We start from the raw sequence: 24,462 nt of genomic DNA, 5'->3' as shown, positions 1-24,462 counted from the left end.
ATTCAACACCAAAGTCAGAAAGTATATTTGGAAATATATGTGTTATTTTCTACTGATTTGCGACACACCCTTTCTATGTTTTTCTCAATTTTCTCCTATGGTTGTAGGTTTTTGAATTAATGAATTAAATTCTCAAATGTTTTTATCAAATTCCACGTAATATGCTTTTTTAGATAGACGTCATTGATTTTGTTATAAGATCTCAATTATTTTTGTTTTGTACATTATTAGTTACGTCGTTGCTTTTTTTCCCTTCAAATCATCCTCGACATTTTTTATTTGAATTCCCCATAAGAAATAAATACAGGGTGGAGCACAATGCAGAATGATTTGAATGATGAATTGAAAAGAAATTACAGATACATAAAATCATTGCTTCAAAGTACCTTTGATACCGTATCTTCCAATTGTATTTTGTGAATTGATCTTCTAATTAGCGGAATTGGTTAGAAATTTATTTATTAAATGAGTGTTCTGATACTTTTCGCAGCAGAATTTCAACTATAGCATCCTCTCGATCATCTTCTTCAAAACTTCAAGGTTTCTAAATAGTCGTTTTGCACATTAATTACAAAATTCTGTTTATTTTCTGTCCCACAAAAATGAAAATGCGTTTCGTCACTAGTCCAACAACGTCAAAGGAAACCGCACTTAGGATTGCATTGAATCTTTTTTTTTTCAATACAATATATGCCAAATTCTTGTACAAACATCATCTTTACGATGTGCAAGTCTGTAATAAGATTTACCTTACATAGTTCGATTTTTCATTTAAAATTGCACACAGATATTTTGTCCCTTATTTCCATTCTACTTTTCGTTTGTCTGTTTTCTTGCTCATGTTCATCCAATTTTGTTCACCGTAGTAGACTACAAATGTTTTTACTATTTCCAGTTTTATTCTTCATTTTCTGAATGGTTAGTCCAGTTTGAGTTCTATAGGTATTCAAGTCCAATGTTTTTTGAAGTACCTTTAAATGTGCAATATCATCCATTTGAAAATGTCAGACATGTATGAACTGAATATCAGTGGACCTATAGCGGATCCTTGTGATGCTCCCGCTTCAAATATTCTTGCCTCTGAACTCGTTTTATGTATTTTTTGATATGAGTCCAACATCTCCATCTGTTTTGGATTGAATTTTTTCTTACATTGCTATACTATATCCAGAAATACGGTGAAACTATGGACTGTATTCTGATCTGAATTATGTGTAATACTGAAATTTCTAATTCTTTTTCCTTTGCAGAAGGAGTTTGGAGATGAATGCGTGTTCAACGAAACAATTGAGAAGCACTACTACAACACATACTCCTCAACAAAATACTCAAACGAAAAACGTACATTTTACTTAGCTTTAAATAGGAGAGGCCAGCCAAGGAAGGTGATGTTGAAAGCAAAGCAACAACTGGGAAGGCTGTCTTCTTACACTAGAGTATTAACGCGCTACGTTTCCCCAGAACGTACAGAAGAATTGAACCATATGAGACACCATGCTCATACCTGTGCACCAAGCGCAAATTCGAAACTAAGACTGTTATCCTCACATAAAGACCCCTCCATCGAATTTCCACGATGTCGAAAGCGAAAAAAGCGAAAGAAGAAAAAACGAAAGTGTTTACCATCTGAAACCGAGAACGAGCATTGCCTTAGTAATAAACAATCTAATAGAAAATTGCAGACTCATGTGAAAAAGTGCGATAGTGATGACAGTTCCGAGTGCCAAAGAGAAACGAACAAAAGAAAAAAATTAAATAGTGATAAACACGATAAAGCGAACGGTAACGTGAAAAAAAAGCCGAAAAAGGGAGGTAAAAAAAAAGTGAACGTTGTGGTTAGTTCTGAAGCGACAGTGACTCTAGAAGAAGATTCGACCCACGAGGCTGATTATGGGATGGAGACAAACACACATATGGATTTCGACGACACCACTGCTCTGCCCCTTCTTGAACTTACCGAGCCTTCTAACTCTCAAACACTTTGACTCAACGTTCATAATTTTCATTTTTATTTATTTCTACTATTTATTGTATTTTAGTTGTATTTATTGTAAATAGCATTGATTTTGATTAGAGCTGCGTGAAAAGTATCCTAGACCCGTATGGGGCTCAGTATTAATATGATAATCAAAAATGTTCAAGTTTGTGTCTCTTCGATAACTTATCCAGAAAGGGTTCATATTAAAACCATTCCACATATGATTCAAATATTCATTTCGTTACTACGAAGAAAGTGACTATTCTGAAATATTTATTTATTCATATTTCCAGAATCAGTCTGAAAGTCTGCAATTTATGTAATTAAAATAATATGGAAATATGGAATTTCCCATGAAGCTTTCCGAATCCTGATTAAATTGAGAGTAGTATACCAGTTCAGATTGATAGAAAGGCAGTAAATCATGGATCGTCAATAAGGAAGATTGCTTTTTCTCAACTAAACTGTGTTTCAGAATACTTCCAGCACAGTTCTTGAAAAAAATTGCTCAGAAATGCTACAAAAATAATTGGATACGTTGACGTTGATCATGATATATGCTTGATCCATAGTTGTTTTTTAAGATGGAATTAGCATTTGCTTGACCAAGAACATTGATTTGTTGCATGTTTATAGTCAATTATTTTGTTGATTTGAACTGGTTCTAATACGATTCAGAATGCAACACGAGATCTAATTAACGAATATAAAATTTGATGATAATCGATTCAACGACTTTACAAACTTAAACCGTCATAGTCATTATTTCTTTACATCTAACCTGTATCTGATTCTCGTGTTTAATGATTGGGATTTCAATTAGAAAACTCTCCTGAAATGTTGTGTAGGTGCCGTATACAACGATGAGGAAGATGTTAACACTTGAAGACCTGTCCTGTTGATTGAGTGATTTAATTTTCTGGAGTGATAATGAAATGGTTCTCATTAAATTGAGTATGAGAAATTATCTGGATTATTGGGTGTCTATCTGGAGGAAATAAGTAGATTTGCAATTGTCATTTATCCTGTTTTTAAATCCAAAATATTATGTATCTACTTGTTATTCTTCTTTTGAAATCCGTCCATTTTTGATAAGTCTTTTATTCTTCCTACGCCAGTTCTGTAATTGAAAAGCCAATTACAAATGTTTCGCTCCCTGGATATTTCTCAATTTTCGAATATCCTATACTAAATGGTAATACTTTGGTTGCAGATCAGCTTAATGCTTCGAGGGGCTTACTAGGAATATGAAGAAATTGAAAGATGCAAATGAATCCATGACAAATATGTATATCAATTATTGCGACTTTCACACAGCTTTAATAAGTGTACCTCGCATTAAGAATTCATATCGATCTTAGCTGGATCAATTGAAAAAATTTCCTGAGATGATATTGTGAATGGTATTTTCACTATCATTTCTGGAAATTGAACATGATTCAACGCTGCGATTCGAAATGAAAATGGAGAAAATCTTGACAGCATGAGTCAGTTTTTCCAATATTTGAATGAATGGAAAACATAGGAAGGTTTTGGAGTATGTACCTAGTTTCAATTCAACTTTTTCCTTTAATGAACGGATGAAAGTACGTTCCTTAGTAACTAGATGCATTCAATTTTATATTAATGATTAATGCTTACCAAAGAATTGAAACGGACTCTAAAATGATCAGATGTTAATAATGAACTTTAGATTATAGAATGAAAAACAGTATAGACGTGCTAAAATTATATTATTTCGACTATTTAATGATGGAGTTGTAGAAAAATGAGATTTGAATGAAAGGTGCAATGTTAATTTTAAGGAAGAGAAGTATTTGAGATGGAACAATATTAACTACGATAAATAGAACGAAATGCTTAGGTAGTAGATGTAATGATTGTTTTGAAAAATTTTTTAAGTATTCCAAAATATTCAGCTCTATATTCAGTATTGAATTATTGTACCTTAGTAACAAGTAGAGAAAAATGTCACTTAACAAATGTAACTAAATTAGATTTAATTATTCAAATATACTCATTGAATTGTGATAGCATCTAAATACACCAAATAAATTACTGCCAACTATCACAAAAACCCTTTTCTTCATGGCAACAATCTTATTCCCAAAAATTCAATTTTAATAAGGATAGGAACTCTAATCACAAAATGACAGAAGTCAGTTTCGAAACAATCGAAATTTGTATTATTGTATTATATTAATTGAATAAAAGCTGATGAAGAGAAGGGTTAAGGTGATTGAAATTTCAAAGTCACATTCTCTGATGAAAGTTAAGAAGACAATTGAACGAATTATCCCAGAATATGCATGAATTGAACTATTTGTGAATGCTTCTTAGATATTTAATAGAGCTAAAAAGACAAACTATTCAATTCAGTCTGTTAGATAGCTATGAAACTATATTCATTTTGTTTTCATCTTAAAAATGGAGAATAGTTTATATATTAATGTTCAACACAATTGTTTTTGTAGATAATTATATCGAAAATATATTTTTCAATTTGTACTTTTGCAAAATGACTACATAACTACTTGAAGCAACATAATGAACCAATCAAGAGCAATGTTTTACAATACATGATCAATAATTCGATAATAGTATTTGTAAAATCATTTCTCCTGTATGTAAAGATTTTCACATGAAAATAAAAGAATAGTAATAAAAACTTTGTTCCATTTCATTCGTTATGACAGTGATATTTTTATAGAATATTTCACCCACTCCTTAAACAATCCAACTGATTACACAGGATGTGTTCATAATGTATGGCCATATGATGAGAAATATATTCTGCTCTTTACTCAACGCTCGTCGTTCAGAAACTTACTCTGAAAAATGTCATTTATACATGAAAACAAATGTATAGGTTAAATTGTACTTGTACACAATGATATGATTTTATATCTTGAATTGTTGCTGTCGTAAATGTATAATATAACAAAAGTAAGAGGAATTGTCCGCTCCAATGAAGATATATCAGAAGAAATTATTGAAGAAGGTCACCCAAACAACATAATGAAGAAGCTTTATCTCAAATGAGTATCTTTCTCTGAACAAATATTGAATTTTTCAGCAAGATTTTCTTCAGGTCAGAAAAAAAGTTGAGAATATCACTGATAAGGCAGGAACGATAGGAAGAAATGTTATTGCTGGTAATCTTTTTTTGCAAACAGAAAATCAAAATCATATTGAATTTTTTATTGTTTTATAGACTTCATCGTAGGAATGAAATTATGGGTATTTTTGTAATAAAAAATATTAATTATTATTTTTTGACTACAACGTTTACCCATTTCTGTAATGTGGAAAAAAAGGTTTGATAACGAAGTTTGAACCAAAAATTACTCGGAAAAATAGAATTTTTTCGATTGTTCTTACTTTATACAGTGTGTTCCTTAATTGGGGTAACGAAGAAAAATGAGAGATTCCTTGAATAATTTTAGGAGTAAAATGTCCTATACATGGGCCTGCAAACTCTTAGTTTTCGAGATACAGGGTGTTTCTTGTAATCTTACTTTTTTGTAACAGTTTATCGAATCTTCATTAACCTATCCTACAGATTGTGCAAATAAGTACCAAAACTTATAATTAATTTTATTTATCACATCTTACTGAATCTTATAGTAATTTGAATTTTCCTGAGGATTACAGAATAATTGTTTGACAAGAACCAACCAAAAAGTGTAATACTGAACCTGAGTTTCTTTTTATAATTTTCTAAATTACCATTGGCTCACCAAAAAAAAGTTCTGGTGGAAAGAAGCGGGAACTTTTCCAGATAAAATATCACCCTGTAGATCTGCATTCAAAATTAGCATATCACACGATGGAAACTTCAAATAGAACTTCTATGCCAAATTTAAATTAAATATCTTCTGAAGGGAAGATACTATGAGAAAAAAAGTTGAACTTTAAATATCTGTATCTCGGAAATAAATAGTGTGAGGACCCATGTTATAGGACTTTATCTTTTAAAATGATCCGAGTAATCTGTCATTTTCGTTTGTACCTTCAATGTAGGAACACCCTGTATAGTCAGTATAGTGTCTTCACAAATAAATTGCAATTTGAATGAAACACATTAAATTGTAAAACACACCTCAGTTCAGTTCTTTGATAACTGCAGTATTAAAATGTTGTGACGAAAATGATACGAAAATCGATGTCATTTCAAAGAAAAGTAAAAAAATTTTTGCTTTATATTATGGAAAAATTCGTTCTTCGTTTTTGAGAGAATTCTGGAAATCTTGGGGAGGAGTTAATTACCCAAGTACCTCCCCCATTTCTACGCCCTTGGTTTACGAAAACTTATGTAAGTTTATGAATGCAGCATGAATGTAATTGACAACTTTATATTGTGTGTGAAGAATTTGAAGCTTTCAGTAAAATAAGCAGATTTTTCCATATTTCAGACAATTATTGAGAATTAAATAAGAAATTTAAATTTGAAAATCCTCATTTGAAATGAATAAAATATTCAATTGTTTTCGATAATAGGTACAGTCGACATCAAAGAATTTCAATTTAAACGCATTGAAATAAATAGAGACCTTAAAAAAAAATCAATTTTATCATTCATTACGACAATGAATGATTGAAAAAAAAAATAACAAAAACAAAAATTTATAAACTGAAACTAGAATTAATCGGCTTTTTGAGAGTACGAAATTCGACAAATAATGGTATATGCTTGATCTATTTCACAATGGGAAAAATAAATCGATTTAATTTAACTTTCGTCCATGACGTTTTGAATGAATGGAATTATAAGAAAATCGGACAAACTAATGAAATGCCATAAAATTTATATGAACTATTCAGAAAATGCACAAACCCAATAAATAAAAATTATCAACGCGCGACTAAAAAAAAAGTCTCATTACTTCATGGATGTGAAGTGGAGAGTTTTCCGGAACAGCTTGTATATTGTAATCTATACGTCGAGCATGGCAGCATAGGAAGCGGTGAAATGCGCTGTCGCACAATATCAACTACATAAATTTCAGAATATAGCTAGTCCCTCGTTGAGTTTCCGTAATGATTAAATGAAATAAGTGAATTCCCATAGATTAGAATGGCAACGTTAAACAGAATTTTTCGGCAGATTTGTTCGAGAAAAAAATTCTTTCAAACGAGAAAATTGACATTGAAGACGAATACGTGCAATGAAAATAGAAGTTTAAAATTAACTTTTGCTGTCGGAGGAACTTTAGCTCTATATACAGCGTATAAACTGAAAGTTTCTGAAGTGCATGCTAGTCAGTTGAAGCCTGTGAGTATTTTCATATATTCCAGAATTTATATTGCTTGAAACCGGAAAACTCGGAAAAATCATATCGAAAATTTAAGGTTAGGAAATCTAAACAGAATAAGCTGTATGTCAACAAAGTCAAATGTTCATATTTGGCGGAGAATTTATCTGTTTAAATGAGCATCAATGAACGAATGAAAGTGTCAATGTATAACACGATTTTGTCATTACCAACTAGAGAATAAAAAAAAATTTGATTTATAATAATTATGTCCATATTCATATCAAATATGAATTCAAATATTAATTGAAAATTTGAATGAAATTCTTATTCCTCTTTGTATCAGATTTTTATAGAAAACCTTCTTATGTTTGGATGTCAGAGAAGTGAAAGATCTTTTTATTTTTCGTATAATTTTATATTATTCTATTTGAATGAAAGTTGGAACAAAAAAAAAAAGAAATCGAAGATATTATATCTACTTATTTACGATGAGTAATACTTGGCATATTTCTCTTCACGAGAAATTCTCGAGACTATTTCAGCATTGTTTGAGCGTTTTTATTTGTTTCCTTATTCTGATAAAATATGAATAATATTCTTTCATTAGCGAAGTTATGAATCACACCAACTTGTGTTTAAATTCAGATATAGAACGAACTTGAGATTCCATCAAACTGTTTGTTCAATCCCTAGTAATTCTGGGAACAATAATCGAATCAATAAATGATATTGTTATCATTCAAACTTTCGAAGAAAAGTAGTATTCAATTGAAGAATAACTTCAATTTAAATAACACGATAGTTTACCAGGCACTTGAATCAGCGATGTGTATAGTATACTCTCTGTTTTTCAGGAAAAAGATACGAAACAAGTGAAATTAACATCACGCGAAAAAAGATTCATCAGATTCGCATCAGTGGAATATAATGGCCAACTCTATATGACTCCAAAAGATTTTTTGGAGTCTGTAGTTGAAGCAGAACCAAGACGTATGAATGATTTAGCTTTCCTGAATCCTGTCACAACTTATGGATTTTTTTTCAGCTAGACTCAAAAGGAAAAATCTTACTGATAAAGATATAGAGAAAATGAAGGAATATACTCCACCTCTAAATCAAGGTGGTTCTAGACTCTTTCGAAATTTGAGGGACAAAGGTATAAACTCAGGCGAATGCTCTGTTTGTGTGTTTTTCAGAATTTCGTTCTATTCAACATCTTTCATATTTCACAGGAATCATTTCATACACAGAATATCTGTTTTTGCTATCAGTATTAACAAGTAAGTAGATGTTTGGAAATGAAAACTGTTGTTTTCTATAACAACACTGAATTTTCAGAACCCCAATCTGGCTTCAGAATTGCCTTCAATATGTTCGATACAGACGGAAATCAAAAAGTTGACAAAAATGAATTTTTGGTTGTAAGTACAAAGTTTCCATTTTTGATATTTGTTCAATGTATCATTGAGTCTTGGAGGATTATGGATATTTCCCTGTAGCATTTACCCTTTCTTTGTACATATGAAAAACCACCCTCCCCTTTCTGTGTTGTGAATACAAACCCCAATTTTGATTTCTATAAGAATGCTGTTTTTTTTTTAATTTTTGGTCCTTCCCGATTTGGTTTGAATGAATTATTTATGCAACAGATTACGAATTTATTCGGCAGTAAAAAGAATGAAGAACTACAGCGTGTAAGTTATATGTGGTGTAAACGTTTTCAAATAATATTCATTAGTATGATCCCAGTATGTTGGGGAAGCGATTAATTTATTTAACTGCTTTGAATGCATTCAGTTAATTAACATCGTGAATGTGAGAAGTGTTGTTATAGTATATCCAAAGTCACTTGGAGGAAGACAGAATATTTCGATCATACAAGGGTTGTCCAAGTTTCCAGAAATTCCTCTGGGGTCATCAGGGCCGCCGCCAGACATTTTAGCGCCTCGGCAAAATAAAATTTCACCGCCCTGTTTTGGCTAATTTATTTGTATTTTCTCTGTAGGAGCCTCTGTTATTCCTCTCAATCATCTTTTAAATTTTATATGAAATCGTATTTTTCAACTCAAAATCATCTTATCAAATTCATCAAAACGTCCTGCGTTGTTTGAAAGCACGACGCTCTATTTATAAGTCTATAGCAAAAAGACGATGTAGTTCTTAGAGGTGCAAAAAGTCTTGTTTTATTAACTGTCTTCGCACCCCTACGAGTTGGCGCCCCGGAAAAATGTCCGGTATGCCGCTCCTGGCGGGGCCTTGGGGGTCATTGAATTTATTGTCTAACAATACTCTCAAATAAACTCCGGTATTTAACGGATCGCGGTATCTACTTCAAAGGTACATCTGTTCAAACGTTCAATGGACTAGTTCAAGTGGCTTTGGATATACTATACATTTCTGCATTAACGTAAATTACTATAATAAAAGTGTGTTATAATTTTTGGTGTGTTCTGCTGTAACAGTGTTGCACTCATGAATACTAGCATTTCAATAAAAAAATGCGAATTCATTATTACCGAGGAGCAAATTTATATTTGTCATGTACACTACTTTTATGCATTATTTCTAATAATGACTACTATTGAGATTGGAAGTACATATTTGTTCGTTGTTTGGTTTAATATTTCGAAGGCTTGAAATCGATAAACGAGAAAGTATATATATAGTTCCATGGAAACTATAGATTCCGCCAAAAAAGTACTGGAATTTTATAATTAGAAAAGCTTCGTTTGAGGATTACGGTAGTTCTTTTTTGTCCAAATTAGCACAACTGTTCTCTGTACTCTGGAGTTTGAGCGTCACCTATCAATAGAGTCTCCCATTTCGTCAATTTATCTTAAGTGTATTTCCCAATTATTATTATAATGGCTGAGATATTGAACTCAAATTTAAATATTTAATTTTCTATAGCGAATGCAAGGTTTTGTGCCAGACTTTGATATAAATCGTGATAAATACCAGGTTTGTGGAAGGAAAACCGAACAGTTTTGCAATACGATAACATACGATAACAAGTTTCTAGTGAAAGCTCGACAAATAATCTTATCGAATAGCCAATGTATTCCCCTGATATGGCAGCCCTCGATTTTTTTTCGAAACTTAAATCATCATTTCGAGACAACTATTTTCAGACAATAGGTACAAGACAATATGATTAAACTAAACACAACGTGAAATTGATTATTGCTTCATAGTCTACCGAAATTAGTGGAAGCATTTTAACGACTTCTGGGTTGAAAAATTTTCGGTCGGTCGATATGGGTGTTCGTAACTCATTGTAGAAAATTTTGATCGAATTTCAACGAAATTTGGTATGAGCCTTCCACTTGTTCGAGTCTAATGAAAATTGGTATAAATAATTGGCTTGGTATATCTTTTGATAGGCAAACGTGAATACCTAGATATTCTCGGGCTAATGTTCCAAGTAAACGTTTTGTAGATTGCTAGAAGGAAAGGACAATGTAGCCTTGGTACTCATTGGCAGAGTTTTTTTTAAGTAGTATAATCATAGTATACTATGGTATAATATAATAACGAAATATGACTTGACTGAAATTGATTATTTTCTTTATTCGATGGTCTACTTTCTGCTGTTTCGGAGTGGAAAAAAATCTACTTATTCATGTGGAATTTTGAATCTATTATGTGTAGCCTTGCTTTAGAATAATAATAATTCTTGAGATGATTTACCAAAATTTGTTTTTCGGTGATAAAGCTATGCAAATTGAAATGAAGTATCTTCACAGATGGAAAAAATATTCAGCCATGCTTGGCGAGGAAAAAGAGGACTTTCAACCGATGCTGACAAGGTGGCAACTATACAAGATCAATATGTTGACGATGAAGAAGGGCTACAAAGGAAACATTTAGTTGACACCTCCCTCAGCTTGCATTTTTTTGGGCCAAAGGGAAACAATGAGCTCAATTTCGAAAGTTTTAGGCAGTTCATGCTCAATTTGCAGATGGAAGTACTGGAACTTGAATTCAGCGAATTTGCCAAAGGTCTGCCGACTATATCTGAAGTTGATTTCGCCAAAATTCTGCTTAGGTACACTTATCTGGACACAGATGAGTATGATATGTACCTCGATCGACTTTTAGATAGAATCAAAGAAACCAAAGGCATAACATTCGATGAATTTCATGTTTTCTGTTTGTTTCTCAACAATCTGGAAGACTTCAGCATAGCCATGAAAATGTATACTCTAGCGGATCACCCAATTTCTAAAGGTAAAGTTTTCAAATTCATATCAGCTTGTCATTGCAGATAAATCGAACCCCAAACGTGGATTTATTTTTCTCAAATGCTTTTTCGTTTCCTGAGAAAAATTATTCAAAAATGTGAACATGACGTTGAGTTGAAAGTATCACATCATTCTATGTTTTCTTGCCATGTTATAGACCAGAAAGTTTCGACTGGATTGGTGTAAATGTTCAATGAAAACCAATTCGAACATGCACACAAAAGCTTCTTTCACCACGGTCAGTGCTTTTCTCATTATTATTCATCATTTTCGTAAGCAGAAGAGTTTAACCGATTGATATATACAAAATGGCGCTTCGTACAACAGAGTGTATAGATAAATTGTGCAACAAATGTACAAAGGAAGTAAAAAATTATGTGACTTGTTCAAAGTGTCAGAAGACTTATCACCCGCGTTGCTTGCTGAAAGTTTGTGGAATTTATGTAGATAGTGATGGAAAAATCTTCTGTTGTGATGACATAACCTCGAAACATACAAAAATCGAGGAAAAGGATCAGGAAATACAGAAGCTAAAGTCAAGACTATCTGAACTCAATGAACACTGTTTCGAACAATCCATTAGTAAACAAAATCTATTAAACAACGGAGATTATTCTGGACACTGCCTTGATTACTTGAACCGTCACAATCAGGTGAGAATGATGATAAAGATGTGATGTATCTAAACAGAATTATAAATGAAAAAACAATATTAATAGAAGAACTCCAGGATAAAATTAAAGTTTTGAAAAAGTATACATCCCTATTAGAAAAAATAGATGAAAACTGGCATAAAACACCACCTGTGAGTCCAATCTGTAGAGAGTTTAACAACAGATCTCTTCGTCACAATGAAAATGATTACTCTGTTGTGCCAAACATCACGGAGAAGTCTGAGCTAAAGACGGCGATATCTAATGAGAGTGATTTGAACTCTGCCGAGAAGAAAACGTCAAATGAAACGGAAATCTACTCTAATAGAAATAAACCAAAAGAAGAAATAAAATCAAACAAAGATAACAAAAGCTTACAGAAAAACAAACCTGGACATAAAGCAAACTTGAAAGATAAAAAAAATGAGCTGATTGGAACGAGTGTCAAACTTTCCTCTTTTTCGGGAGCTCCTCGACATGCCTGGGTCTATGTAGGACGTGTGAGTGAAAATGTGACGGAGTCTCAAATTCTTAAACATCTGCAAGAATGTTTTACTGGAAGAAATTTCATAATTGAGAAACTACCGAAACGAGACGGATCAAAAAGTTCATCATTCAAGGTTGGAGCTGACCTATCCCTTATTGAGGATCTATATAAACCGGAAAACTGGCCTGTGGGTGTGGTTGTGAAACGTTTTAAGTTTTTTCTCTGAGAACAAAGTAGTCAAAAACCATAGGAACCTAGCTAGCAGGCTAGAGAACCAGAGTGATCAAAACTGCAATGTTATATTGAACATTAACATACATGCCTCAGAAATAAACTTGATTTCGTATTGAATACTGAAAACTATAAAGTAGTCTGTGTGAACGAGCACTGGATGACCATTGATGAACTCAAAGCTGTGAACATTCCAAACTACAATGTGGCGAGTGCTTTTTGCCGAGAGGACTTCATACATGGTGGAAGTCTGATACTAACAAGAAAAGACTTTCTTGGCACAGCGATTACAGAAATAAATGAACTGTCTATCGAAAGAAATATAGAAATTTGTGGCGTTCTAGAAAAGACCACAAAAACAAATTATCTGTGTATCTATAGGCCTCCTCAGGGAGATTATGATCTGTTCATGCAACGCCTGGAAACAGCATTGAACATTGTCTTCAATAATTCACATCAAAATGTTGTAATCGCAGGAGATTTCAATATTAACTTCGATGAAACAAATAATGCGAAATTAAAACTGCAGGAATTACTCATATCGTCAATCGTTTGGATTATACATTATACTCAAGGTAGCATTAGGTGTAACACTGAGATCGAGCAGCTGTATCGACAATTTTTCCATGAATATGAAGTCTTCAACATATCAAGCAATCACGGTGAATCACCATCTTTCAGATCACCTGGCACAAAGATTGGAATTACAGGCGACGGAAATCCCTGAAAAAGAAGAATATGAGATCATTCGAATTATGAATGAAAATAATACTTACCATTTTCGAGAGCGATTGAAGAATGTAGACTGGGAATTCATCAAAGATATGTCGGCTCCGTTATCATATAATGGTTTTCATAGGGTAGTGACTGATACATTCAACCAGTGCTTCCCTGAAAAAAGAATTAGAATAAGAAGTGTTCCCCTAAGGAAATATTGGGATAGACCCGAGATAATAGAACTGAAGAAAAAAGTAGATGCAGCACACACAATTTTTTCAATTAAAAGGATGAAAACACGGAATGTTATACACTAAATTGAAACATCAACTGACACAACTGATTGAAAATACAATAAAAACTGAGAATAGACGGATTCTGAATGAGTCGAGCAATAAAAATCGTGCAATCTGGAAAGTCATAAATTCTAAAATAAAAGGCAAAACAAGAACCAACAACGCCAAATTACAATCAGAGGAAGATTTCAGTGTATATTTTTCAACAATTGCAGAAAAATTGGGTATACGAGACAGTGCCCCAGAAACGACCGATGACTTTTTGAAGCGAAAAATAATCAGAAATCCCAAATCATTTTTTCTAACTCCGACTACACCCGAGGAGGTCAAAAGAGCCTTGTCTGAAATGAAGTAGAAAACATCAAGGGATATACAGGGTGTTTCCTAAACATGCGGCAAAAATTCAGGGGGTTGTTCCTTGGACTATTTTAAGCATGTTTTGTCCTTGGATGATTTTTGAAAAACCTCTTTGTTTCGAAGATACAGGGCGAACAACATTTTTCATATTTTTAAAATTAATAATAGTTTAAATAAAAATGCGTACCGCACTGTGTTTACTAAGTAGGTACAATTTATTTTTAAATTTGTTTAACAACAATCCAATTACTAAAAACGGACTTAAACCCCTTAGATTATTTCCTATGGGGCCATCTAAAATCATTAGTTTATACCACTCCAGTAGAAAATGTGGAAGACTTGCGAAATCGGATCATTGCTGGGTGTAACTTAATAAGAAATGATCCTGGTGTTTTTGAAAGGGTTCGGCAGTCAATGAGGAGAAGATTGGATGCTTGTATGCTGGCTAGAGGTGGTCATTTTCAACAGTTTTTGTAGGTTGAGTTGAATTTTCATGTAATTTTTCATAATAAAATGTTATTATCTGAAATTTTGTTTCCCCTATATCTTCGAAACAAATAGGTTTTTCAAAAATCATCAAAGGACAAAATATTCTTAGAATAGTCCAAGGAACAACCCCCTGAATTTTTGCCGCATGTTTAGGAAACACCCTGTATATGGTTTCTCAGTAAGTTTACTGGAGAAAGTGATTAACTATCTAGCAGATCTCTATCTGAACTCATAAATTCGTGCATTCAAGAGGGTTATTTTCCAGATGAGATGAAGTTGGCAAGAGTTATACCAGTTTATAAAAAAGGAGACCAAGAACTGTGCCACAATTATAGACCAATATCAGTATTACCAGCAATGTCAAAGATATTTGAGTCTCTCATTAAATCTAGATTGGTCTCATTCTTGGAGAACCATTTGTTGCTGAGTGATCATCAGCATGGATTCAGGGGGAGTAGGTCTTCTACTTCTGCTCTGATGCAGATAATTGAATTTGTCTTGCAATCGTTGGACAATTCAGAGGAGGCCATACTAACCTGTATGGACTTGACGAAGGCTTTCGATTGCGTCAACCATGAAAAACTTCTATCCAAACTGGAGTATATCGGCATCAGAGGTCCAGCATTCGAACTATTTCGATCATATCTGCTAAATAGACATCAGATAGTAGATATTAGCGGAAAGAAATCTTCCAGGAGATGCATTGCTACTGGTGTGCCCGAGGGGTCTGTATTGGGTCCGATATTGTTTTTAATATATATAGACGATATGGTATATAACGTCATTTTCGCTGATGATACATCTCTTTTGAATAGAGCAAAAAAAATAGAAAACTCCAGCAAAAAGCTGAAAAATCTGTTCAGGAAGACGTTGAATGGTTCAGTGGAAACAGTTTGTTGGTGAATCCTGAGAAAACACAAAGGCTAGTAATAACAACCAAAAGTAATAATAAAAATAGTATTTCTCTGCTCGGGATGTGCATCAGTGGAAATTTGACTTGGACTGAGCGTGTGACTGAATTATGTAAAAGGCTTTCCACATCATTATTTGCAATAAGACAAATCAAAAATTATGCTCACAGAAAACGAAGCACTCCTCACCTATCACCCTCAGTTCCATGGACGAATAACCTATGGTATTGTCCTGTGGGGTGCGTCGTCGGATGCACTCAGAGTCTTTGTGAAACAGAGGAAAGCGATAAGGTTGATAACCCGAGTTAATCAAATGACAAGTTGCAGATCGCTGTTCAAAAGGTACAAGGTACTTACCGTCCCATGCTGCTACATGCTCGAGTGTCTCCTCTACGTTCATGGAAAGAAAGGAACTCTCCCAAAACACGCAAATGTACATCTTACGCGATCCAGAAATAAAATTGTGATTCCCAGCCACCGCAATAATAAAACTCAAAACACGTACATCTTCAATGGTGTTAAGATGTATAATAAACTTCCCGATCACATGACATCACTTCGTGGAGTGACTTTTAAGAGGCATGTGAAAAGTTTGCTTATCGAAAATGTCTTCTATTCCATAGAAGACTTCATGAACCATCAATTCTAGTCATTATATTTCCTAGTAAATTTTGTATATATATTATATATTTATGACCTATGTGTTTATATGTTATTGATGTTTGTACCAATGTTCATGACATATGTAGGTATACTTTGTGTTATATTTTATTGACTTACCCTGTGAAGTTTTGAGGGAAATAAGTATGAGTATGGGTAAATAACGTTTAAATAATAATGTTATTTAAACTCTTCTGCCAGTCAAACCCCCGTTAAGCTAGCAAGACCACTTACGAATTTTCGATTTTTTTGGCCAAAATTTTAGGCTCATTTTGGGCTAATTTATTACCCTATTCAAAAATTTTTTGCTCCCGAATTGTCGGAGAAATTGCGGGTTCTGCTAACTTAACGTTAAGCTAGCAGAACCAACAAGCTAATCGATATCTTATGGAAAATCTGATAACACCATAATTTTAGGCTCTTTTTGGGCTCACGTTTAAACCCATTACCAAATTTCTGAATTCACGTTTTTAAAAAAAAACCCTGGGTTCTTCTAGCTTTACGGTTAAGCTAGCAGAACCCAATCGTAAATAAACACCTCAGAGTTTGAAGGAGCAAAAAATTCCGGAATAGGGTAATTAATTAGTTTGAATAGAGCCTAAAATTATGCCGTAATAATTTTTTCCATATTCATATGAGATTTGCATTTTTCACGTACTGACGGAATTGGATGAATGTAGTAGTAGAACTCATGAGATCTCGGTAATCTGAGGAGCAAAAAATTTCGGAATAGGGTAATTAATTAGTTTGAATAGAGCCTAAAATGATACTGTAATAATTTTTTCCATATTCATATGGTATTTGCAGTTTTCACGTACCTACTGCTGGAATGGGGTGAATGCAGTAGAAGTACTCATGAGATCTCGGTAATTTGAGGAGCAAAAAATTCCGGAATGGGGTAATTAATTAGTTTGAATAGAGCCTAAAATTATGTCGTAACCATTTTTTCCATCTTCATATGAGATTTGTTGTTTTCACGTACTGACGGAATGGGATGAATGCAGTTGAAGTACTCATGAGTTCTCGGTTATCTGAGGAGCAAAAAATTCCGGAATGGATGATTAATTAGTTTGAATAGAGCCTAAAATTATGACGTAATCATTTTTTTCATATTTATATGAGATTTGCTGTTTTCACGTACTGACTGAATAGGATGAATGTAGTAGTAGAACTCATGAGATCTCGGTAATCTGAGGACCAAAAATTTTCGGAATAGGGTAATTGATTAGTTTGAATAGTGCCTTAAATGATACTGTAATAATTTTTTCCATATTCATATGGTATTTGCAGTTTTCACGTACCTACTTCTGGAATGGGGTGAATGCAGTAGAAGTACTCATGAGATCTCGGTAATTTGAGGAGCAAAAAATTCCGGAATTGGGTAATTAATTAGTTTGAATAGAGCCTAAAATTATGTTGTAATAATTTTTTCCATATTCATATGACATTTGCTGTTTTCACGTACTGACGGAATGGGATGAATGCAGTTGAAGTACTCATGAGTTCTCGGTTATCTGAGGAGCAAAAAATTCCGGAATAGGATAATTAATTAGTTTGAATAGAGCCTAAAATTAGGCCGTAACAATTTTTTCCATATTCATATGAGAATTGCATTTTTCACGTACTGACGGAATTGGATGAATGTAGTAGAAGTACTCATGAGTTCTCGGTAATCTGAGGAGCAAAAAATTCCGGAATAGGGTAATTAATTAGTTTAATAGAGCCTAAAATTATTATGTTATTCAAAGGAGTTTATTTACGAATGGGTTCTTCTAGCTTAACCGTAAAGCAACCCAGGGTTTTTTAAAAAAAAAGTGAATTCAGAAATTTAGTAATGGGTTCAAACGTGAGCCTAAAATTATGGTGTAATCAGATTTTCCATAAGATATCGATTAGCTTGGTGGTTCTGCTAGCTTAACGTTAAGCAAGCAGAACCCGCAATTTCTCCGCCAATTCCGGAGCAAAAATTTTTTGAATAGGGTAATAAATTAGCCTAAAATGAACCTAAAATTATGACCGAAAAAAAAATCGAAAATTCGAATGTGGTTCTGCTAGCTTAACGGGGGTGCTAGTCAAGACTTTCGGAACGGTACCCCTCGATTTTTTTTTTAGATGAATTCCACAGAGCTGTGAAAATATGTACCGGAACTAGTTTGAGTCCACATTTAATCCACACTGTCTTTGCAATTTTCGATGATGACGGTGATGGATTGTTGAGTTACAGAGAGTTTATAGCAATTATGAAAGATCGTCTCCATAGAGGATTCAAAGTAAGTTTTAAAACGTTTCTTTTCACAATCAAAATTGAATTAAAATATACACTACCCCAAGGAATTAACACACCACCATTTTTGGCTAAAGTTTAATATACCTTCTCGTTAAAATTCTGGTCCGATTTGGACTTTTTTAATGATAGGTTATTTTTTACTGATCGTTAGTGTGTGAACGTATGCGCATAAAAACCTCAATTTCATAAAAACCGATTGAAGCAATAATAGCGTGTGTTTCTCATAAGAATTGTAACACTCTGTATAGTGTTAGAATTGAACTTACATTTTAGCTTTATCGTTTTTCAACATTTTCTTTTTTGATTCACTTCATTTTCATTATCTGTTCTTAATAATAATAATAATAATAAACGCAATTTATTGACCCAAGGGCCAAATGGCCATCGACAGTATTAGTCCTACAGCCAGGTAAATTTACAAAAACTGAAATATAAGATTAAATAGTGTTTGTAGATAAATAGTTTGGAGATTTAACATTTGGACGGAAAGCAAAAAAAAAAATTATATTATAGTGGAGAATCAACTAGATTTTGAAGTGGTAATCATTGATTGGCATCTTCAGTGGGCAGGACTGTCTCTGAACTCCTCAAGATGTTCTCTGATGGTCTTTAGAGGATATTTTGCTCTGGGCATGGAATGCTGGTTTCGTTGGATTAAGTGTGGTTCCAGGATTTCCCAGTTGTTCTGCCTTTGGGCAAATTTCATGGACAGCTTCCTGATTCTGTCTGCTATAACCTTAAGCAACTTATACAGCAATGGGTTTGGAGGATTGTGTAACGGATTATTCGGATGGCGAATTTTGGTTATTTTTCTCATTGCTGTTGTTTCTGCCGTTTCAAGTGGTCTAATGGTTGGTTTCCTACAGCCCAAGTAAAGGTTGTGCCCATAATCCATAAGAGGTCTGCATATACTTTTGTAGATAATGGCTGCAGTCTGTCTGTTAATGCCCTTATCCTTGTAGGTAAGACTGCGGAATATTTCAGCTCTGGAAATTACCTTTTTTTTAACTGAATTACTGTGGTATTTGAAATTCAGCTTTTGATCCAATTGAAATCCTAGATATTTTAGGTTAGCTTTAGGCTGTATGTTGTGCTGGAAGATTGTGATGCTTTGCGAATAACTCGTAATTTTATGATTGAATATTATTAACTCGGTCTTAAGGGGGTTCAATTGTAGTTTCCATTTCTTCAGCCATTCAATTGTAGCCTCTATTAATTCTTGTAGAGCATTAATAACTTGTGGTAGGGTTCGTTTGTGGGCAACTAAGGCTGTATCGTCAGCGAACTGGAGAACGTATTGGTGGAAGTCAACGATAGAAGCGGGCATATCATGGCAGTAGATTTTATAGAGAAGAGGTGACAGTGGTGAGCCCTGAGGAAGACCTTTTTCGATGGTGAACGTTTGAGATTTGTTGTTCCCTATTTTTACCCTTAACTTTCTGGCAGTGAGGAATTCCTTTATGATTTCAATCAGATATGTGGGTACATCGAGTTTGTACAGCTTGTAGAGTAACCCCCTGTACCATACACTGTCAAAAGCCTTTTGGATATCTAAAAACAAAGCAGCGGATTTCAGATTGTTCAGTTTGGCAGTTTGTACATTTGATGACAAAATTGTAAGTGGATGGAGGGTAGCGCAGTGCTCTCTGAAACCAAACTGGTGAATAGGAATGCGCCCTGCAATTGCTTCAGATAGTTTGAATTTCACGGTTTTTTCAAATAATTTTCCGATTGTTGGCAGTAGCGTTATTGGCCTGTAGTTGTTTATTTTCTTGGGGTTACTATTGGATTTGTGAATGACTATAATATCTCCTATTTTCCATTCTGGTGGGAAGTATTGTTTGTTCAGACAAAACTGAAAGATAGATATTATGAAAAGGTGGACTTCAAGACTTAAATTTTTCACCACCCTCCATGATATAGAGTCAGGACCTGGAGCTGTATTTTTTTGACTCTGAAGGATGTTAAAGTATTCTTCTTGGTTGACCATGTTATTGCTTGCTTCTTCGGAATTTTTCCTGAAAAATTTTTCATTCCAGTCGTTTACCATGGACTCAGTGCATCTATCAAAGTTGTCCTGTGGCGTACCATTATAAAATTTTGAAAAATGTTCTCCGAACAACTCTGCTTGTTGAGCATCGGTGTTATAAGTTATTCCATTTTCCTCAATAGTTTTAATACGAGGAGCTTTTTTGTATCCAGATAGTTTTTTTATTTCTTGAAAAAAACGTCTTCCTTGACAGTTATATTAATTTCTTCGCATGCAGCCTGCCATTTGTTTTGTTTATAATCTTGGATGAGCCTCTGAATGTTCTTATTGTATCTGTTTATGTGTGTTTTGAATTCTGGTTGTGGATTACACTTGTATTCACGGTACATTCTTCTTCTAATTTTAATCAATCGAATGATGAAGGGCGGGAGTTCATGTGCATGGTAGATGATAGGCCTTTTCGGAGTGTTACCCAATGTGCTGATTTCCAAGGTTTTTAGAAAATCAGAAATCACATTCCTGTCAAGTGGCTGGTCACTGACATCTTCGATAAATTTTTTCATACATGTGTTTATCTTTTTAATGTTGGACTTATGGAAATTGTAGTGGAGTTTGTCATTTATTGAATTGTTCAGTGTTACCTGAAGTTTAAATATAATAGCTTGATGGTCTGCCCCCAGGTCTGGAATGACGTCGATTGTCTTCAGGCAATTATCAAGAGAGTTTGAATATATAATACGGTCTGGCGTGCTGTCGTTGTTATTAGGCATCAGGAAGGTTGGGGGAGTTTTCGCCATTATGCAGTTAGAATTTTTCAGGAAATCCTTGAGCTTTTTGTGTTTCGCTGCGGTGTTTAAATTGAGGTCGCCGATTATGATGCAGTATTGGTATCTAACTGCCATATTGAGAATAGTTTCCTCTATTTCGCCATTGGGATGAACATACAGTAAGAAGACATGTAATTCCTCGTTTTTCAGTGGAAAAATGATATGTAGCACTTCGTTCAAAGGATTTCTGATAAGGGGACCATTGCACTTTTTCATATTGAGAGAAGAATGCGACATTATCTGTTCTTATTACTCGAGAAACACCATTTTATAGTATGATATGATTTTTTTTATTTAATCAGTATTATCAGCAAGTACCAGGGTGTATCTGGTCATCTTAGTAGCAGGCTATGGGAAAACAAAAAGTACCAGTAATTGCCAAATACCAATGCTAAGTGTCAGTGTTGATCCTTATGTATTTTTGCAAATTCTTTTATTAATGAATATGCAACGAAAAAAACCTAAATCTCACACGCGAACAATGTGCTAAAAACAGAAATACTCATTGATTGAGGAAGGTTGGAGTTACGGAAAATTGGAGAAAAATTTCATATTAGTTACACAACCGTTTCATTTCTTTGACTGGCCGCATCGATGGAAGCGTTAGAATTGAAAGGTACATATTGGAGATTTCAGAACCACATGTTATATCATTTGAGTCATTTATAGGACAAGGATTTTTGTTGATGCAAGATGATGCTTGACCTCAAGCCGCTCTAGTTGTGAGAAATTATTTTGAGGATGTCGCGGTATCGCTACTAGAGTATGGCCAGCTCGGAGCCAGGATTTGAATCCCATAGATAATCTCTGGGTTATTCTTGGGGGAAGATTACAAGAGAAACGTAATTTGAAGACGTACTTCATAGACTGATTGCAATTTGAAAAGACCTGGACTAAAATTGCATAAGGTCTCTTATTTAAGTATAAGGCGTTGTTGCCAAGAAGTTATTCATGACAGAGGCGGAAATACCCGCTACTGACACAATCGTTCGGCTTGTTTCTTTTAATTTTGTTTCTCGTTGTTAAATTTAATTTTCCATAAAAGTGTGCTGCTATAAAATGATGTTTTTTGAGTAATATAATAAGATAGATAACCAAGTGAATCAAAAAAAAAAATGTTCAAGAAGGATACGCTGAAGTGTAAGTTCAACTTTTACTTGATAATATATAACTGTTAGACATAAGGGTCATTATGCGCATACAGTTTGAACTAAAACTAAGGATTACTGGATGAATTCGATGATTTTTCCTTAAATATTAAAAACTGAAGTTCTAAAATTCAAAACATTATTATTTCTAATAATTCTCTATTCATAAATCCTGTTCATTTTTCAGTCCTATCCCAAGAATGAAGGATGGGAGGCTTTCAAAGTGTGTGTAAAACAAGAAATGAAGGCAACGTAATAGATTTCCTTTCCTTTCATTTGTGTGATAGTTTTATTTACTTTCTTTTCTTTTATGTACTTAATTTTCTATGAATTTTTATTAGTGATGATGATCTTGTTGAATTGTAGGTATTGATTTGTTATGTATTTTATCGTTTTATATGCATTGTAGTTTTATGTCAAATGAAAAAATGGATGAGGAATCTAGTCAGATAATGTACAGCATCTAAACCTAGGGAAACTTATAACTAACAGATTTTTATACTTGTTATTAATGTATTATTTATCAGAATATGTGGATATGGAGTTCTATGAAATTAATCATAATGTGATTCCATTCAGTATTCCTTGTCTGAGTTTTTTCTAGTCATGTTTAATTGGTATGTTCAATATGTAGATATTTATGCACTGTTATTAAAATCTATAAACATTTGATTCTTCAAAGTACAAACATTGTTTGAAATTCTAAGCCTTAATGCAAGTAGCAGTTAGTGAGTCTATATTTTTGCTGGAAAGTCTAAAACAATTTCTTAAAATTCATCCAACGATACCAAATGAACTTCTAGGTTGATGTTTAATTCTTGATACTAACGCATTCACGAGAACTCCCTTTAGGAATCATAGACTTATAAGCTGCTTTCCAGTCAGGTGCGTGTCACCTCGGGGCTCGGCGCACTAGAGCTTCGAGTCCTTGCTATGAGTGGAACGCGCTAAAACGAAACTGTCAAATTCAACGTAAACAAACCAGCTGTCTCGTACTTTATGCGAACTAACGGTCTACTATCTCTCTCACAACTGTCAGGGCTCGAAGCCACGCAAATGCGGGGAGTGCTTCAGGGGAAAGGGGAAGGTAACGCGAGGGCTCGGCGCCCTGTTTACTGGAACACTACAAGTGCGCTTCGGAGCTGCACCGAGGAGCTCCTGACGTTGGCTGGAAAGCACCTATTATAACATGGATTGGCCCTCTCGTGGCTTCTACTCGCGTCGCTCTACAGACTATCGAAGAGAGAGAGGTGTTGTGAAGGATGGAGAACAGAAAGGCAGTATATGCGAATTTACTAAGGGAATAGCGCGGTTCAAATTTTATTAATGAGAAATATTGAGTTATTCGGATAAGGATAGAATTGAAATAGCTAAATGAATCACATTTAAGAATTGTATGGTAATGGTACAGATTTTCATGTTATCTAAAATTTCTTTCAGAAAAAGGTGAATTTTATTGAGTGCTACCTGAAAGAAAATATTTTTTAATTTCTATTCCAGAGTTTTTAGATAGTTCAGTATATCAATAATATTATAGATAATTAAATTTATATTCCATATAATGTAGTTACAAGTGTAACTGAGCTTTAGGAAATTCAAAATTTGTGATAAGTAAAAACACAAAAGAAAATTTGGGAAATTTTTAAAATTTTATATATTTCATCTTCAGAAAAAAAAGCCCAAATATTTTAAGGAATAGACTGAGGAAATGAAATAGTGAGTGTTATTGGGAATGAAAGTGCCATATTTTTCCTATCAAAGGACAAATTCAGCCTTACGTTCCAAAAGTATACATCTTCCTCTACTCTAACGGTTTAAAAAAGTACTGCAAATTTTATACATGGGTAGACAGTTTCGTTTTGGCGCGTTCCACTCATAGCAAGGGCTCGAAGCTCTAGTGCGCCTTGCCCCGGTGTGACACGCACCTGA

General features: G+C 33.8%; 2 protein-coding genes across 3 annotated transcripts in view; both read left to right on the top strand.

Annotated features, from left to right (window-relative positions):
- The window catches only part of LOC123686351 (protein let-756), a 170,924-nt gene extending 166,284 nt beyond the window's left edge, over positions 1-4,640 (top strand). The window contains exon 3 of the mRNA XM_045626415.1: positions 1,251-4,640. Within this exon, the coding sequence (XP_045482371.1) occupies positions 1,251-1,985 (735 nt within the window). The 3' untranslated portion in view covers positions 1,986-4,640. The remainder of the gene's footprint in view (positions 1-1,250) is intronic.
- Positions 4,641-6,957: 2,317 nt separating this feature from the next.
- LOC123686349 (calcium uptake protein 3, mitochondrial) lies at positions 6,958-23,217 on the top strand. 2 transcript variants are annotated; one of them, XM_045626411.1, is made up of 9 exons: positions 6,958-7,253; positions 8,091-8,226; positions 8,282-8,392; positions 8,469-8,516; positions 8,575-8,657; positions 8,886-8,930; positions 10,983-11,466; positions 18,394-18,551; positions 22,721-23,217. In XM_045626411.1, the coding sequence occupies exons 1-9, from the start codon at positions 7,056-7,058 to the stop codon at positions 22,787-22,789; spliced, it is 1,332 nt and encodes a 443-aa protein (XP_045482367.1). In that variant the 5' UTR covers positions 6,958-7,055; the 3' UTR covers positions 22,790-23,217. The 2 variants fall into 2 exon arrangements, with proteins under 2 accessions (XP_045482367.1, XP_045482368.1); XM_045626412.1 differs by lacking the exon at positions 8,886-8,930.
- The last annotated feature ends 1,245 nt before the right edge of the window (positions 23,218-24,462 follow it).

The sequence above is a fragment of the Harmonia axyridis genome, chromosome X (assembly GCF_914767665.1).
Source record: "Harmonia axyridis chromosome X, icHarAxyr1.1, whole genome shotgun sequence".
NCBI lineage: Eukaryota > Metazoa > Arthropoda > Insecta > Coleoptera > Coccinellidae > Harmonia > Harmonia axyridis.
Note: the sequence above shows the minus strand (reverse complement) of the source record. Positions and strands in the feature narration are given on the sequence as shown.

Coding starts and splice junctions, on each gene's coding strand:
- LOC123686349 (XM_045626411.1), top strand. CDS start 7,056: ATGGCAACGTTAAACAGAATTTTTCGGCAGATTTGTTCGAGAAAAAAA. Junction 7,254..8,090: donor ATGCTAGTCAGTTGAAGCCT/GTGAGTATTTTC, acceptor TCTGTTTTTCAG/GAAAAAGATACGAAACAAGT. Junction 8,393..8,468: donor TCGAAATTTGAGGGACAAAG/GTATAAACTCAG, acceptor CATATTTCACAG/GAATCATTTCATACACAGAA.